This window comes from Amblyomma mixtum, chromosome 7, assembly GCF_055824585.1.
Source record: "Amblyomma mixtum isolate Tamu chromosome 7, ASM5582458v1, whole genome shotgun sequence".
Lineage (NCBI taxonomy): Eukaryota > Metazoa > Arthropoda > Arachnida > Ixodida > Ixodidae > Amblyomma > Amblyomma mixtum.
The window spans coordinates 5,415,007-5,434,265 of NC_143018.1; the positions used below are offsets into that span (position 1 = coordinate 5,415,007).

The 19,259-nt window shown below is 47.7% G+C and overlaps 1 protein-coding gene across 1 annotated transcript in view; it reads right to left on the bottom strand.

Annotated features, from left to right (window-relative positions):
• The window catches only part of LOC149334837 (uncharacterized), an 84,494-nt gene extending 65,748 nt beyond the window's left edge, over positions 1–18,746 (bottom strand). Inside the window, exon 1 of the mRNA XM_089551465.1 lies at positions 18,558–18,746. Coding sequence (XP_089407591.1) covers positions 18,558–18,600 — 43 coding nt within the window. The 5' untranslated portion in view covers positions 18,601–18,746. The remainder of the gene's footprint in view (positions 1–18,557) is intronic.
• Positions 18,747–19,259: the final 513 nt, after the last annotated feature.

Consider the following 19,259-nt stretch of genomic DNA (forward strand, 5'->3'; position numbering starts at 1 on the left):
TTGTATAGGCATATCTAGTGCATGCTGTACAGATAGCTTCCTGCCTTATTATAGCCTGGCCCCTCTGTTTATAATCCTTCATCACCCAGCACCTATGGCCCTATTTGTGTTATTGGCATGTGCTGCAAATCACCAAACACATTTCATACTCTTGACCCTGCTAGATTGTTTTGGCCCATTAAGTTGTTTGATTCAAATCGGCAAGCTTTTAGAAGACATTTCTGCAATAGCCAACTTTTTCTTGTTCTTCACGACATGCACCGTGACTGCAACATCCCCCTATGATGCTTTTGTTCTTTGCGTTGAAAAAGCATGCATTTCCCCTATTTATGTGAGGCTGGTTTTCTCGTGCTTTAACTTGCATCCAATAGCTCTAAACTGGATCCAAGCTTAAACAGCCAGCCTTCGGCAAATTTCCCTTGCCAATTCTTATGTATCTTGCCTTTTCCTGCAATCTCGGACGTCCGCCAAGGCACTCCTTTGGGCCTCAGCTTTTCATTACTTGCATTATTACCGTCCCTTCAGTGTTTTTTCATATGCCTTCACTGACAGCCATATGGTGTGTGCCATATTGCAATCAATACCAGCATTTCAGTTGTTCAAAACAACAATTAGTATGCCCTGGATTGTCCTGTTTGCTAATGTTACTAAGAATGCAGTAATATTGTTTTTTATTGTCAGCATTACATTTTGCCAACTTATAAGGCCTTCCGATAAAGGTATATTCACTGTATACTGGTTCAAATACCTAATAATCCTCATACACCCACCCACAACCTAGGATATTTACACCATGACGTGTTGTTAGTATCACCGTCTTCCAAGTTACTTGCATTCAATTCCCCTGTGTGTCATCAACTTGGGTATTCTAATGGCACATGGCACAAATCTAACTTAACTAGAATCCTTGAATTAGTTCAGTCCTGAGCCGCTTGTTTTATTTTCTCAGGCCATTTTTGAAGGTCCAGTGTGACAGCACCAAAAGTGCATATTTGAATGTCTTCATCTTATGCAGGTTTTTTTTGCTCCTTACCAACACGTCCCCAACTAATCAGTCCCAACTTGTAGTCTCTCATGCACTAGGTGCACTAACACTCTTGTGCCTCGTTTAGCTCATATGCCACTGAATTTCAAGATTCGTTTTTGTTCGTGCCACAGAAGGCTGTAACGGTCTTGCATCCCACAAGGCTGTGTATCTTACTGTCCTGCGAAGTGGTTACTACAGAAATCATGCTATAAATTATGAACTCGCTGAGCTCCTACCTGGCACACCATTTTAAAGCTCGCTACTAAAGTAACGTCATTTAGGACCATTGAGGTGTGATAAATATGAAAACAAATAGATCTGATATAGTGCTCAGTCACTCGGTCACCTCGGCAAACCAGTACAATGCTCTCTTATGCATAACGTGTTCATTGAGAACTATCGGGGCAGATTTACACAATAGTAGCATTTGGGCTAACTTTGCGCAAGCTAGCTCTAGCTACCTACATTCGCTCACTGCAAAGCTAAACATGCATTAGTGCACCCACGTGTTGTTGACCAGGCTTCTCTTTGTGCTTGTCTGTTCTGCTCAGTTGAACAACACACTGACTTCATGATGTGGCTCAGTGAGAATTCTACATGTAATTCTACATGTAATTCTACATGTAACTTGTATATAGTCACATGTACTAAGGATAGTATTAACTGGGCAATTGGTTCAGCTTAAAAGCTCTCATCATCAGATTGCAGCAAAGAGATAGCAATAAAAGACAAAAGTCATCACTGCCTTTCTGTTTTTCTTCGTCATCCTTCGGCCTGACTTCAACTTGGTTTTTTTCCAACTTCCTTATGACTACTGATGGCTCAGTTAATTCGTTTCCTTGCAACCCAGACTGGCAGTGGAATAAGGATATTTTGCTAAGAAATTGGTAATTAGTAACTAGTACGACATCATTCTATATATAACAAGTGGTGCGGATATCGATTACAAATACAGATTCTCTCTTTTGCTTGCTGCTTTGGGAATCATAGTTGCCCTTAAAATTTCTCATATTATTTTTTACTGATCAGAAAGGACGTACCTTCAAGATTGCTGTAGAGCTTTACTGGAGAACTTAAGCATCTATGGCCCACACATACTTCAATGGCTTATTTTTCAATTCATTCTGTCCTGAGACATCATAGCTCTTATTTCTGAAAATTAACTTTTTCGCATTCTGCTTGATATGATTGTGTTTGTTTGAGGTAACTGCAAAATATGAAGCAGTTCCCGTTCCCTTGACTATACAACGCATTCTATCCTAGTCTCCGCCAATATTTGCTATGTAAACTTTCCAAATCGGTTCTTGCATTTCCTTAACCTCTAGGCCAGTGTACTTACTCCCTTATCTAATTATGTATGGATTAATGAGGATGGCACATGTATACTTTTCTGAAATACGAAGCAACCACTTTGTTTTAAATTCATGGGACAGTTATGAATGCTTTGTGGTCGTACGCACAATACGCCACCTTGTTTCTGTGCATGTCAACATTGATTGGCTCTCAACAGAACTTTCCACACTTGTTTACTATGCTGCATACTGGTTTGCACAATGTTCACTGCAATGTCACCTCAGGAAGCACTGGTAAAAGGAAGCGGCCTGCCCACTGTCACTGCAGAACAAAAGCGTGCACTTTAGTACAGTGATGCGCACCATATCCGCTTTGAAGCCACTGAGCGGTATTTCTATTTCGATTTTCGTAATGGTGTGAAAAACATGACAACAAAAAATCAGAAAAGAAATCAGTATTATTGCGTCGTCATTTTTCTGTGATATTGTAAACACCTGCAGTTAACACTGATCTTCCATATTAGTAAAGGTTGGGAACATTGTAATTTCCTCATGTATAGATGCATTCATATCTGATGGTAACATGCTAAAATATGCTGATTTTTTCATGCATGCATAATACACACATACACATACACCTTTTCTTTAATGAGAGACAGTGGCGTGTTTGATGTCATTTGATCACACATATTATGATGTGGATAGAGTTGAAGTGCGGCGGGAGTGAACAGGGACACAAGAAGAATGATATACAGGTGATGCTGGATTTCCCACAGCTGAAGAACCAAGCTGGGCAAAAATGATCTGGTTTGGTTTGGTTTATGGGGTTTAACGTCCCAAAGCGACTAAGGCTATGAGAGACGCCGTAGTGGAGGGCTCCGGAAATTTCGACCACCTGGGGTTCTTTAACGTGCTATGACAGAGCATTGTTAAAGGCTGTGAACAAGCAGGCCACATCAGCAGCAGCAGATGCCCTCTCTACAGATGCAACAACCAATCTTGTCAAGGTCACCTTGACGTCAGAAGCAGTAGCATGGACTAAGCCTCGGTACTATTCCCTTTTATCTAAGAGCACACAGAGGCATCTGCTCTACGTCACCTCTTGTGTAGGACAGTCCAGCATACACTGTTCGTGATATCGCTTTGGACAGTTGGCAGTATCAGTGAGGTGTTTGTTGCGGGTTGTCTCTTTTTGTTTCATGTTAACTATGCGTATCTATTCCTACAACAAATATTTTTGTTTGCATTGAATTGGCATCTAAGCTCAGTCAACAACCAATGTTCAGTTTTGGTTTTTGGCTGTCAGAACATGTTATCACCGAACACTATAGTCAGATTCAATTTAAGTCTGCAGTGAAGCTCTGCCATCTGGACCGCCGCACAGAATTCTTCCGTGCCAAAAAGAGTAGTCCGCTGTTAAAACTTTTATTGTATACTACCATAAGAAGCTTATTACAAGAAAAAATGATAAGCTCTAGAATTCTGATACCTGGATAGATTAATAAAGTCAACCATCGAACAACTAATTTTGTTTACTGTTATTGGTTAGTGGAGTAATACAGGATGCCTCGGGCCATGACCGAGTGCTAACAACTGCTGTTTCTTTTAAGTTTTATCCTACTATACATGAGGTACGCGGTATGTGAACCAGAATCATAAAATTTCAGTCACAGCAATTTCATCTTCATCAGATGTTTGATGTGTGTTCCACAAGGTCACCATCCTCAAATCCAGCAAACCATTGTCATGAAATGCACCATTATTTTTTTACTTGCAGTTATGTTGTAGGTACGTATCCAACGTCTGTGTTAAGGTACTCCACTCAGGATGTCGGTTTGCTTCTGCAAACAATGGAAACTCACTAAAAGCATGTGTTTGATTGCACAGACGGTTACCAGTTGAAAATAATATCAGTCATATTCACCCGACATCACTGCTATCATTCAGCAGCACAGAGAACCCTATGCAACAATTTTGTGGCAACAAACGACAGAGTGCAGGAACCACTGTGTATACGCATGTATGGAGTGCATGCTGCACGTACTGTTTCTTACTTCAGAATGCTGGCCTTTGCCAGTTACCACCCAGCAGCTATTGCCCCATTTCCATCACTATGCAAGATCAATGCTCAAATGCATGTGCGGTAATTAGTATCCAACTGTACAGCACTGCATACAAGAGCAGTTCACCCATGATGGCTATCATTAATCCTGCTTTTCAATTATAACCTCAGGAATGCCTTCAGGTACTTTCCCTGGGCCTTTTCACACCTCTGTCCCATTATGGGGACAGTGCTTCTAATTAGCCCCCTCAGTTCATCCATCAATAACTGTTCCCTCTTGAGGCTGTTCACTGGTACATGTTCCTCCATAATGTCATTTTCCACCTGTCTTAGTTGTTTTTTGGGCTTCTCCCAATAAATGCAGACTTCATAATCTCTTTTGTCAGTTAAATTGTTATCCTTTGTCATTGTATGACCGTCGCAGCATTCCTTTCTGAAAATTTGACATCCTTCATTTTAAATACCCCTAGTATGCGGTCTTGACATTGCGCGCATCCATCCCGGCATCCGTGGGATTGGTACGCGTTACAGATTCCGCAAATATGTGCTTCCGAATTCGCTCACGCGGATATGTACAGGTCACAGCCTGCCTTAATTTCGAGTGCTACCATACTATACATGCGCCCGTTTCTTCGCCCTCCATCACGTGCCCCAGTAGTACGGAAGCTGTTTCGCAGCGGCTCAATGCGCGGGCACAGCGGGGAATCAAGGCATCAACCATGGCATCAACCCACGAGACGATTCACTTTGAAACCGGTTCGCATCTCCGTGGTTCGCCGCGTGGCGTCACCTTTGCGTGTGCAAAGTTCTTCGTCCTGTTGCCGGCTGAACTTCGGCACGCCATGGCTATGCCGAAGTTCAGCCTAGGTGCCGGTCGCCGAGGAGCAAAAAAAGACCACGTTTTCGCGCCGTCTAGGTTGCCAACAGGAGCATGCTATTGGACAGACGGCAATCCCGGGCGCGCCAATCGGAACGCTTTAAACCATCCGCCTCGTCCGCCAGCTCCAAAATGATCGTACAACACCCATTCCGCCCCACGCCCGAGCGAAGGCCGAAAGCGAGCGGTTCGCTCGCTGGCGGATCCGCCTAAAAACGATCGTACAACGGCCTTAATCCTTTCAACTCGGCGGCGGGGAGTCAGCTTTCCCCCCCGCGTGGCGATTCGAAGTAGCTGTTTCATTTTTTTTTATTCCTCTTTTTTTTTTGTGTGTGTTTATGAAATCAGGCATGGAAAGGCTACTTTTGAGTTAAAACGAGTTGATCGGAGGTTACTGTTTTTTTTTTCCATACCTTAGATAAGGGCTAGGGCGTCACTGAGTTAGAAAGGCTAGGGCGTCACTGAGTTAGAAATCACAGGTGTCGATTTCCCATGCTACCAAGAGATAACGGCACTCACAGGAGTGCAGCTCGCGTAGAACTACGCTTAGAGTCGCGTAGACGGAGATTTGATCCCTTAATTGTCTGACACCTTACCAAAGGGAGCCTCACTGACATACACTGAAATGACCGAAGAGAAAACTCGTCTGGGGGAAGCGCTCGTGTCCAGACCTTTGATTCGGGCCACTTATTTTGTTAAAGAAGTTCAGTGTGACGCCAGTGATAGAGGACTGGGTGCTATTTTAAGTCAAGTTGGCGACGGCCACGAAGAGCACCATGTTCAGTACGTCAGCCGCAGGCTGACCTGTAGAGAAGAAGCGTTCAGCGCTTCAGACAAAGAGCGCGCGTTTGGTTTAGACGGCACAGATGTTGTCGGGTTACCAGAGCTACTTGAACGGCGCAAAGTTCATATTTGAGACTGATCATCGTCTCAAACATGCTTATGACAGTTTTGTCCCCCCCAAAATGGTCGCTTGATTAGACGGAGTCCTGCTCTCCAAAAACAGAATTTCTCGATGCGTTTCAGGAACGGAAACCGCACGGAAATGCTGATGGATTCAGCCGATTGTTGTAGACAGGAGTACTTAGTAGGACCACCTACTGTGTGTGGGTTTTTGATTTTAACCTTGGTCCAAGCAGTCCGTCTTTGGCGATTTCAAAGGGGATATTTTGCGCTTTCTCGGCACCAAAATTACGCCAAAATTCAGTCATGTTTTAGTAAACATTTGTTGTCATTGTGGGAAGCCTGGTGGGTCTTTGGCAAATTCCGAGCGCTTGCTTGTGGGTCAGTGCCCTGTCTCGTGGAACAGTCCACTGATGCCATTCTTTGTTGAATGTTCGAGCTTGGATGCCATTTCTGGAAACCAGCCCTTCCACCCGACTCCGGCCTCATCTCTTCCTGCCCAGCGGTCGTGAACGCTGGCCATTCGAGATTTTTCGGGCCGCGGACGAGCTGTTAAGAGTGGACAACGTGGTCCTGAGAGCCGGGTGTGACTCATCGCAAAGCAAGGGATATGACGAGGCCTGGCGCCGGCGGCAGAAGCATAGACGACGACGGCCGGGGCTGTTGCACTCCAAATCACCGAACCTCCGAACCGATCGAAGGACGCTGTCTCCCACGGACCTGGGATAAATTACTGTCAGACGAGTGTCGTCGTTAGGCAAAGATGCGGCGACAGCTTGCGGCAGCAGCGGCAACGGTGAAAGCAGAGATGCACAGCAGCACGGCGGAAGCACCGGTATACGTTGGCCGAGTCGACCTTCGGGTCACCGGACTGGATGATGCTACGCAAGGTCACGCTGAGCGAGGCTGCTAATTGAAAGACGCTGTGTCGAATGGGTCTCGTGCTTCGGCCATCCGGCGGGGGAGTTCGAGAAGGTTCAACCACCTGCGAGGAGACTGCGGGATTCTGCTTTCCCACGGAGGCAACGCACAGAACACTTGCGGCAGTGGTCAAGGTGACGCATCTGTGTTTGATGACTGTCTTCCCCTTCTCATCCCCCGAGCTGTGAGAGAGCGAGAGGGCATCAGCACCGCCCTGCTGTGGGTGGTACCGCCAGCGTCATCAATGGCCCATCCGATTGGACAACGTTATTCGAACTAAGTTCCCAAGTCAGGGATCTAGGGAACGCGAACCGTATTTAACGGGATGTTGTTGTGTGATCGGAGGATTAGCATTGCATTCGCATTCGATTCGATTCTCATCTGTAAATATGTAGAATAAACCCTTCTGTACAGTTTCCTCGATAACGCAGTCCGACATCGTCATTCGGAGCCGGTACCTGCGGGGCTAAACGAGTTAGTCATCTCCAGGACCCCTCCGTCTTCAACTCTGGTTCCAGCGGTGGGATAGAAGCCCCATCTTTAACACTGGTTCCAGCGGTGGGCTTGTGTGGCCCGTTCTTAACAGTACATTATGCTGCTTGAAATAAAAAATAATCATCTCTGCTATAATTAACAACTACTAATCAAAGATACGAAACTACTGCTGCTAGTGAATCAGCAGTGGTAAATTGTCGCTTCTCGGAGTGAATGAAAGCATCGCCGACGAAAGTGCCGGCGGCGTTTTCCGTTTCTTCGAGCAACTGTACGCACTTTTTTAGGCCCCGCCCTAATGCGACATGTCGCAAAAGGCGACACCGGGAGAATACCACCCCTACTTTCAACGAAGGCGACGCCGCTTTCCACCGGCACCCCGTTCGCGACGTCCTCGGACTCCAGTGGGCGGGAGCGAAAACCACGCTCTATCAGCCCGGCAGGCAAACAACTCACGCACACCGGTTATCAGGCGCGGAATCACTCCAGAAACGACTCAGCAAACAAAGCTTCGATACGTGGCCCAGAAAACGGCAACCCGAGACAAAGGATCATTCCTTCCTATGCTCAACAAGTGTATTCAAGCCCATATTGCATGCACTACTTGCGCCAGTCCTTCGCACACGAGTTCCCTCGGGGCTAGGAAACACTGATTCGTGTTCGCCGTGATTTCTTTCAAGCGATAAGCGCTCACAAGTCACGCGTGAACAGGCTCTTAGTCAAATTCTCGCTAAACCTAGCAGAAAATGTCACTACTATTCTAAAAGTTTCAATTCAGGAGTAATTACTGTTACGCATTTGCCTGACGCAGCTGTATACGGCCGTATGCGCCTGCGAAACTGTACATGGGCTTCGCAGTTCAAAAAAGAAAAAAAAGCTTCGTCCCCTAACTAGGGCAAATTTTGCTTCAACTGTCAAGTTTAATCTGAGAAAGCTGTACAGCTTTCCTTTCTGGCCGTACGGCTGCGCTCAGGCAAAGGCTTAACACTAATTACACACCAATAGAAATCAACTCCCCCTTGTGTGTCTCGCCTAAATACATCTGGACTAATTTTTAAAGGTCCCACTTCCCTGTAATGTCCATGCTGTGAAAGCGTCTGATAAAAGTCGCATGTGCCCTTGTTTCGTCAGCCTCTACCAGGATTTCATCACTACGGGGCCCTTCAATGTAGAAATGTAAAAAGGCAGTCTTTTTTTTTTTAAGAGAAAGGTGATTGCATGTGGCTGAAATAAGTTTAGATAACTGATGATTTCCGAACGTCTAAGGATGAAAAACTGAGCAAATGCGCGGGTACAAGCAATGAATCTAAGAAAATTAAGAACTGCTCAATCACGTGCCAACGCAGCAATAAGACCTTAAAAATTATAGCCTTACAGCATCCACATGCGCGTAGTCAAACGGCTACAAATAAACACCGTTTCACCTTACTACACAGAGGCTGTTGTGCGTTACCCTCAGCACGAATTTATCTTCCAGTGGGCCTCCTGCCTCCACGCTTTGACCTTGTTTTGATAAAGGTTTTGGAAAAGGTCATTCCTTCAAACAGGTTAGCAATCCATGCAGATATGCGAGCAGAAAAGAAAACTACACACACTTTTTACGCTACCCAAAGCGATACGATGAGCCCTTTGAACTTTGTACTTTGAACATGTCGAAGTACAACTTTCAAAAAGTGCCGGGATACTCGCTAGATTTCGCTATTTTCTTCCCATTTCTATTAAGATTTTGATCTATTACGCCTTGTTTCTTTCTTATCTTAATTACTGTTTTTTGGTATGGGGAAATTCTACTCAGAAGAATGTTACCAGAGCATACCTTTTGCAAAAAAGGTCAATCCGTTATATTGCAAACATGAATTATTATTCTCATACGAAAGGACTATTTAAACGTTACAATATTGTTCCTGTACATAATTTACATGACTACTGTTTATGTGTTAAGTGCAAGAAATGTGTCAACAATAACCAGCACGTGTTTCTGCAGCTAGCTGATCTTAAGGCCAATGTACCAACTTACACACTTCGGCACCAAGAATTCTGGCACGTTCCAAATTCTAGAACTCAATTCGGTTGCCACATGTTGTGTTCCACTATGCCACGACTTCTAAATACCTTTTGTACCAGCAACGTACAATTGGAAAAATGCAGCTTGCGTTCCATCAAAACCAGGTTCCTCTCATAACTTGTCAATGTAAATGAATGGTGGAAGAGTGATCTGTACCATGTGTATATTTTTGTTTTCTTAATAGTATTTCATCTACAAACTAACAGAGTATGAATTGATATGTGATTACTTCGTATGCTGTTTCACTGTATGCCATGTACAGGGGGCGCCGGCGCATTCAAGCGAAAATATTTTCGCTTTTTGCCAGTGCCTACCCACATCTTTTTGGTGTAAACAAAAAAGAATGTATGAATGAAATGTTAACCCGGGCGAGAAAGGAACGTACGCACAGAAGCGGCCAGGAGACCCTGAGCTCTGAGAGCCAGTTGCATGAAATGGAGAGTGAGCGTGGCAGCCTCCTCGGCGTCTTCGCTGTACCGGAGCCCCTGAACTTGGGGGTGTCCTCCGCGCGGGCGCGCAGCAGAGCGAATTAATGCCTCCATACGCTTTGCATGGCGAACACGCTGAGCAAGCCCGGCGCGCGGGAGAAGCTTTCGACGGCTCAAGGACGGACTCAGAAGACGGTGAAAAAGTCCGGGAATCGGTCGCGCATGCATGGCCGACTGCGCGGCGCTTTTTGCGCGAATGAAGGAAGCACCTCTCGTGCTTCCGGAGGTTACTCTGGCTGGATCATTCTAATGGGCTGACTCGTGGGCGCACGACAGCAGTGGCGCTCGGAAACCGTACGGCAGGGGGCTGAAACCGTACGGCCGTAAATTTGGGTTCATCTGCACCCGCGGGAGGTCTAGCGAGAATATGCACACGCGGAGGCCGAGCGCGAAACAGGTTCCAAGTGCGGCACATGCCTATCTGGCAAGCTAGGCAGCGGTTTCCAAGCGGCCGCTGTTTGCATCGCGCCGCTTATGTGCGAGCCTTTCTTCAACTCTGGCGCGCAGAACAAGGCAGAGACCTCGCGGCCATACCACGAACACCTCCAATTCAGGCAACGGAGGCCACGATGACCTCAGCAGCCTGACTACGCCCACTGCACGGCAAAGGCCTCCCCCATGCCTCTCCAATTAACCGTGTCCTTTGCCAGTTGCGGCCACCATATTCCCGCAAATTTCTTAATCTCATCCGCCCACCTAACTTTCTGCCGCCCCCTGCTACGCTTGCCTTTTCTTGGAATCCACTCCGTTACCTTTAAGGCCCAGCGGTTATCTTGCTTTCGCATTACATGCCCTGCCCGGGCCCATTTCTTCCTAATGATTTCAACTAGGATGTCATTAACCCGCGTTTGTTCTCTCACCCACTCCGCCCGCTTCAGATCTCTTAACGTTACACCTATCATTTTTATTTTCATAGCTCTCTGCGTTGTCCTTGACTAAAGGTGAACCCTTTTCGTTAGCCTCCACGTTTCTGCCCGATAGATGAGTACCGGTAAGATATAGCTGTTGTATACTTTCCTCTTGAGGGATATTTGTAAACTGCTATTCGTGACCTGAGAGAACCTGCCATATGCACTCCACCACATTCTTATCCTTCTGGTTATTTGCTTCTCGTGATCAGCGGTCACTACCTGCGATGACAAGGCGATGCCCAACGCTGATCATCGCGTATGCGGAATGACTCCCGGTAGAGGAGGAGATTGGTATAGCGAACAAAGATTAACGAGAGCGCGCATCATTTTAGAACAAAAAAGTGCGAACCCGTTCCTTCATCGAATGGAGGGACAAGTTTTTTCTCCGCACCCTAAACTCGGCACGAAGAATTCAGGGGCTTTTCGTGTTTTTTTTTTGTTGTTGTTTTTTTACGGCAGGAGGAGTCCATAACCTGCACACGAGCTGTAATTCGTCACCATATCGAGGCGAAAAGTGAAATGTTTAAAACCCATTTAATCGGCGAATGTCTCTGCCGGAGTTCTTGAATGGGTTATACACAGCTGGAGGCCTTACTGCCCATCTACCAAAACTAGACGGCCTCGTTACGCGACCTTGCACGTCGAGGGAAATCTCTCCGAAGCCGACGTTCCGACTCAGCGGCTTTCCCGCAATAAATGTCCTGCACACTTCTGACGAAAGGTTTAAGCCTATTAAAAACAGAAATAAATACGTATTAAAGCGACACTGGGCAAAAAACTGACGCCGGCCTACATCTGAATAAATTACCGCGTCCTAACTACGGACGCTACTTGGAGTGAATTCTAAGCTTCAAGAGGTCACAAAAATGAAATACAGGTGTCACCACAGCCGACCGTGCCCGCATCCAAACTGCATTGTACGTCGCGGATCCCCGATGCTAGGCCGCACCGACATTTTTTATTTATTTATTTGAAATACTGCGGACCATGCATGGTCCTAGCAGGAGGGGCACATTCAAACATTTTTCAATACAAAAAATGACAAGCATATGCATAGAGAAAAAAAGAAATGTCAGACAATCAATCAGAATTGAATATATAGACAGGCATCGCAACACAAAACAAACAATACTCATGAAATAAAGAGATGACGTTCCAACTCTGCTACAAAATTGCTGGACAGAAAATATGAGAAGGTAATGCATTCCATTCGGATACAGTTCTAGGGAAGTAACTATTTTTAAATGTGTTTCTGCGGGCGAAAATTGGTGTCATTGAGTGTTCCTGCGTATGTCTGGTTCTTCTCGTACAATGAGCTTTGACGCAATTAGGCAACTTCATTTTTATTTTTCCTTGCAGGCAGTGATGAAGCAAGATGAGGCGACTAACCTTCCTTCGGGATTCTAGGGTGTGAATGTTGTGTTGCTTCATAAGCGTAGATGGGGAATCGTGTCTTCTATATTTTCCAAATATAAATCGCACAGCTTTTCTTTGCACACGCTCGAGTTGTATGATATCTTTTTTATTATGGGGGTCCCATACAACCGCCGCGTACTCAAGTTTAGCTCTTACGCAGTTGTTATAGGCAAGACACTTAGTACTGGCAGGAGCATTCCTAAGTTTTCGCTTAAGAAACCACAGTTTGCGAAGTGCAGCAGCAGAAGTTTCTGATATGTGTTTTGACCTTATGGGGATTTTACCGTCCCAAAGCAACTTAGGCTGTAAGGGACGCCGTAGTGCACGGCTGCGGAAATTTCTACCAGTACACGGGCCTCTGGAATTTCTCCTCCACCGAAATTCGACCGCCGCGGCCGGGACGGAACCCGCGTCTTCCGGGTCAGCAGTTGAGCGCCGTAACCACTGAGCCACAAACGCTGAACCCATAAAGATCCGAGTGAAACACTCGGTTCGAATACCTGTCACGGGCTAGACTCCAACCTAAAAGGCGTATGCTATATGCAACGAGAGATCGTATGACAACACCCGCAGCGGTGTACGACAAACGGTCACGCCACAATTTTGATTTGAAACTTGGTTCTTGAGGAACGAAAATAACGAAGTGCGTGTCACACCACGGTTGACACCGAAGCCGCACCTTAAGGGAAGAGATAAAGAGTCAGGGAAGGCGCACAATTGAAGGTGCTTATGTCGTCTGTTGGAAACCCTGCCCCAAGCCCCAACTCGACTAGCACATGTAAGTTACATGCAACGAGAAATCTGATGACACACCCGGAATGCTGTGCGACCAGCGGTTGCACATAATTTTGGCACGAATGCTTTTTTTTTTATTGGGTTTAACGTCCCAGAGAGACTCAGGCTATGAGGGACGCCGTAGTGAAGGGCTCCGGAAATGTCGACCACCTGGGGTTCTTTAACGTGCAATGACATCGCACAGAACACGGGCCTCTAGAATTTCGCCTCTATCGAAATTCGACCGCTGCGGCCGGGATCGAACCCGCGTCTTTCGGGTCAGCAGCCGAGCACCATAACCACTGAGCCACCGCGGCGGCGGCACGAATGTAATCGAGAAAACTGGCGCCACATTGAAGTCAGCCAGTGGGGGTAGGTAAAGACAAAGGGCATGCGTTTGATTGTAGGAAATGGCGGTGAAGAACTTTTCCTACGGCCGTTTGATGCGTCACCCTATTTTTCTTGCGGTCGTTGAAATTTTCTGTGCCATCTGCGATTACGCACATTAACGTACAAAAACACGCCGCCGGCTTTTCTCGTATTGGACTAGTAACGCTTTCGAATTAAAACTATAGTTCCAAGCGGCCAAGATTCGAACAAACGCCGGCAAAAACAGAGCAGCTTCCGTTCCCGGAGCCCTTGTGTACTCGGCCTCTCGTCTCGCGCTCTCTATCCTCTTCTGGTTGGCCGGCGCCAGAAGCGTACTCATCAAACAGCAAATGACGGTGAGCTTCCTTTTCAAACATGGCGCCTATTTTCCTTTAGCTTCCCTTATAAAAATGGTCTATAGGCAGTCTATAGGCTTCTTATTGACTATTTACTTCCTATAGATATTGATTTTTGTCTATTCATAGTCGATAGACCGTCTATAGACAACTGTCTACTAAAAGTGTATGGCCATGAATCTATAGATTGTCTACAGGCTGTCTATGGCATTTGTATTGCCTATAGACTTCTCTAGGATTTGTCTATAGACAGTCTATAGACTTTATAGACAAAAGTCTATAGACACGCTATAGACTGTCTAAAACTTTTTTGTAGGGGTTTATTGCCGAATCTAACGCATGTCCACGTGAAGGCACGGTTAGTGGCAGCAGCCAGGTAGGAGCGACTGAAGGCATAAACCGTCGCCTCTACGCGACGCGAGAAAAGATAACGGCTTCCACTTCGTTCCGCGTACAGACAACTGATGTGGTCCCCTTCCAGGTTAGATCGAATGCAAAAGTGCCTTGCAGATTTATTACAGACGATCGGATTAGACCGCTCAAACGCTGCAGCCACATTTGCTGCGTTGACTCTTTCAACGTGGCAGAAGCCCACCGGGTAAAGCTGCTGTTCGAAACGCACCTGCGTAAGGAGCGGATGTGGTGCGGTAGGAGAGGCGCCGTGAGGCGGTCAAGAACAGCTGAACGTAAAGCAGGGGACAGTGCCTGGCGTTGGCCACGATGAAGTTCGTGTCGAAACGACATAAAAACAGAGCGAATGACGGTAATCGCGAGAATAAGCGAACCCGAAAATTCTTCCAGTTCTGATCGCTTTGTTTTCTTACGTAGTTTCTGTCAAATTTCGGCGCGAACCTGCGAAATAGACACATGAGGTTCCATAGCGCTAAAGCAGGGACAAGACAGCACGCAAGCGCTACCTACTAGCCCGAACAAGCACCCTTGTAAAAACCCATGATTATGAGCGGCTCAGAAACGGCACAAGGCTACGCGTTGCGGTGACGGAATCGTCCCGGCCGGACTTGGCCGAGATGTTCTTAAGACAAGCCCTTTCTGTGAGGCTTGGTTTATGGGATTTAACGTCCCAAAGCGACCCAGGCTATGAGAGACGCCGTAGTGAAGGGCTGCGGAAATTTCGACCACCTGGAGTTCTTTAGCAAGCACTGACATCGCACAGTACGCGGGCTTCTAGAATTTCGCCTCCATCGAAATTCGACCACCGCGACCGGGATCGAACCCGCGTCTTTCAGGTCAGCAGCCATAACCACTGAGCCACCACGGCGGCTTCCTTTCTGTGAGGCGTAAAGACAGCGCCGACCCATTCCTTATCTTACGACTGCGCATGTACGACTGCGCATGCAGCACTTACGACTGCGCATGTAGCACAGTGCAGCGCCACACGCTGGTTTCATTCAGCGCGACAACGGGTGCGGGCAGCACCGGCTGCCATAGGTATATATACGAGCATAAATACGCGCGAAGCATCGCTTGTAAATGACGTCCCTCGGAGATGAAACAGGAAGACGCGAGATTCATGAAAAAAGTCTCCGCAGTAAGAACTGCAGACGCGGCACATGTTGAAGCGCTGGCTGATTTGGGCTTAACCTAACCAGACAGAAGTGCATCGCGAAAAGATGTACTACACCCTCCTGCTTCTGATTTGGACGATCCCTTGAATGGCGCGAAATATTTCGCGGACAAAACATCCCAGACACAAAAATGTGCCTTCCTTCAGTGCCTTTGGAGAAGTAACCAGGATTCACCGCTGCCACTCGAGACCAATTATCTTCTGCATGCCGCGTCACTCTGGATATGCAGAGCGAGCCAGCAACATGTGCACTCCGCGATGTCCCGTCGAGAGCAAACTCTCAAAGGATTTCACACAGATTGTGACAGAAGCGAGGCGCGAATCCCCGACTGTCCCGCGAGGCCAAAATTGCAGACGACGCTACGTAGCCTTGTCTGCCCGACTACGCACTCGGTGGAAAGCTATGCGAGAAGAAACCTATATAGGGAAAGTGTTCCAAGACAGCAGCGCTTTCTGTCCGTACCACCGTGTGAATGCGCGCAAATCGATCTTCCTCAAACCACACCGCGCCGTGAACCTCTGCGAACCCCTTGTCGACAGCGGCAGCTTCCCCCAGTACAAGTCATACGGACTGCGCTCAAGTGCACGATATCCCGTCCACGCAATAAGTGAGCAAAGAAGCAAAACAAAAGCATAGCCCCGGGATGACGAACGAGGAAATCGAGGCGTCGTAATCGGAGCATCCCATTGTCAAGGCGCGCGTGGGTCATCGCGCGCGTAGCAGATGTGCTCCAGACAGAAACGAGTTTTTTTCCTTCTCAGGTATCGCCTTATCTACAACAGAGACGCGGATCTGTGTGTGCATGCGGCCTTTCGTCTTTCCTGCCATCGTATCTCGACTTTTGACCCGTCGTGCGCAAGCAGTGCTCTCGAAAGCAATGTTGGTCTCAAGCGAAGTGTACAATTTAAGACAATGGCATCGTTACAAGTAACGTCCAGAAGACTGCGTCCAAGAAAAATTCGCCTTGTTAGAACGAGAGACAGTATACGCTAATAATTTGCGGATTTCTAAGCAGGTGAAGCGAAACAGAAGCACGTGGAACAGCTGGGGATTCCCCTTCCTCCGATATGAGGCAGGTCTGCTACTGAGCTGCCTCGACAGGCTAGTTGCAAGAGCGAGGCCAGCTCGACTACTCGAAACGACGATTCCAGGCGAAAAATATCCCAATTAGGACGCGGCGTACGCGTTGGGGCTGTGACGAGGGCAGTCCAAGTTCCCTTCGTCCCCATTTTGATTTGTCAGTTGCTGTAGTGGAATAGAGCGCCCAGTTTTGAGCTGCAACTTTGAAAGGCACCTAATACATGAGGCTTTCCCTGAAGAGCTGACACCCGCTGGATATCTTTATTGTTTCTGTCAACACAAATACTTAATGCAAAAATAACTGTCGAGTTACACTGCAACTCGTTGGTACGGCTAATAATCCGTCTTGATAGGTGGCAACAAGTTTCAAAGCAGGAAGTTGTGTCGTTACTCTCAGCACAAGAAAAAGAAAACTGATGCGCAAGTTCATTCCTAGCCTGCACCCCTCAATTTCCAAAACCAGCCGGGTTTTTGCGACCAAATCCTCGGCGACATCTTCGCGTAGACGAGAGCGCAAGCATGAGGCACAGTGCTTTCAAGTCTTGCCGCTCTTTCCTGATATGCGTGAAGTGAGGAAGAACCTGCACCCATCTCCATCGGACAACTGCAGCAGGGGATCGAACCGCCTCTCATCGAATGGGCCATGTTGCAAGCATGATTGACATTCAGGCTGGTTATTTAGTCACGCTGCCACAGCTACGCACTTTCGCCGCGCGCGCCGGCCTCCATTCGAAATATAGCAGCGGCGAGGAATCTCGTCCGAGAAGTAATGCGCCCGCGGCATTCACGCGCTCCGCACAGCTTCCCAGAAGAATTCGACATTAAATCATAGCGAGCTGCTGCTGCTGCCTGTCGCGTAATCTGACGCCTCTGAAACATGTTTTCCCGACACTAGCATCACCTCGACCGCATACAGCAGACAAGATAAGTGCCTTCGTTTCACATCTACTGCCAACTGGCGCACAGTTCAGTGCATGTGCTTAGGACCTTTTGTATTAGGGCTATCCGAGAATTTTAAAAAACTTAAGCCAGGAAACCAGCGCAATACGGTCCTCAGCGCGATGTGCAAACAAAGAGCCGACCGCCACACCAAGGCAAAAACAGTTTAGTTTAATTGTGTCCCACGTCTCGAAGCGACTCAGGCTATTTGGGACACCGTAGTGGAGGTCTACGGATAATTTCGACCACCTGAGGTGACAACGCACGGTACACGGGCGTCTAGCATTTCACCTCCATCAAAATGCAACCGCCGCGTCCGTAATAGGCAAAAACAAACAAAAAAAAAGCCTACCCTGAGCATATGTTCACCGGAGTTCAGCAAAGGGACAAAATTACATACGGTTGCGCTAAAGATGCCCACACGGAAGTGGTTCAGCAGCCCGACGATGAACGTGGTGCAAATGCTATTCTTCCTCTAAATGAGCTTCAACCATCGTCATTTCAAGTTTTTTCCTCCTGTAATGCACGGCATCGTTCTCGTATCGCATCAGCACGTCGTGTGAAGGGGGGGGGGGGGGGGGGGGGGGGGACCGCAGCCAGAAATAATTTGGCCGTCCAGTTAGTAAGCGAGAATAGGTAACGTCTGCGCCTTTGCACGAACTCACAGAAGCGTTTAGTGGAAGCACCGTTGTTGGGACACGCGTGCGTCTATACTTAGGCAGGCTGACAGCGAAGTCCGAGACCAACCAGCGCAGCTTTCTACACGCAACTGCTTCTGCATAAATGACACCCGTCAGGTGAAACAAGTTTCGGGAGCTTTGCAATTTTCGCGGAAACTGACTTGGCAATCTGGGATGAGTGGAACCGTCGAAAAACTGTCACTTCAAAAGGGTGTACACATGCAAAGGAGTCGCTTCTGCGGCGTGTCCTGAACGAACGAGATATCTCTGCGAAGAAAAATCACTGAACGGCGGCACAGAAGCAATGGAATGAACTCGCCTTCATCCTTGGACACGCACACGACGAACCACATGCCGGCCATGGTGTCGACGGAGTCACGGCGCCGTCGAGCGTCGACGAACCGCGCGACAGTAGTGACGCGCCCTTCGTTATCGGCGCGCGCGTGTGCCGAAGGCGGGGCCCGCCGCTGTCGGCGCTACTTGCGCGACGCCTCTGATGCGTCGCCGGTAGAAGCTGGGGCCACGCGAGGTGGCGCGCACACAAGGTTGCGTCTGCAGGATGCACTTGGCCCGCTTGTTGCCATTGGCTGTCGATGGTTTGCGCATTCCCTCCATTTGTGTGTCATTGCTGCGCGAACACACGCGCGCAAGTTCGGCGCTGCCATTCTGGTATCGGGTGTTTTCCGTTCCCTCGGTCACGAGATTGCAAAGGCTATGTCTAACGGCAACGCAATTCGAACAACCCTCGCGTCTCTTGTGGTGTGTCATTCAGTGAACACACGTGGGGCGAGGCTTATGAATCTACTTTCCGTAAGTTTGCTGTCGTGACGTCACATTCTCGAGCGCAGTCGACAGTACAGGAAATCTGCAGGTTGCAGCGGTTTCGGGGCCTTTCGCGGATGACATAGCATTTTTCGGTCTGAAAGATACCTCGTTTAGCTACACTTCATCGACATCGGAGTGTCAAAGACGCTGCGCTTCGCTGTTCGTTGACGGTCATATAGCGCACGGGGACCGCGTA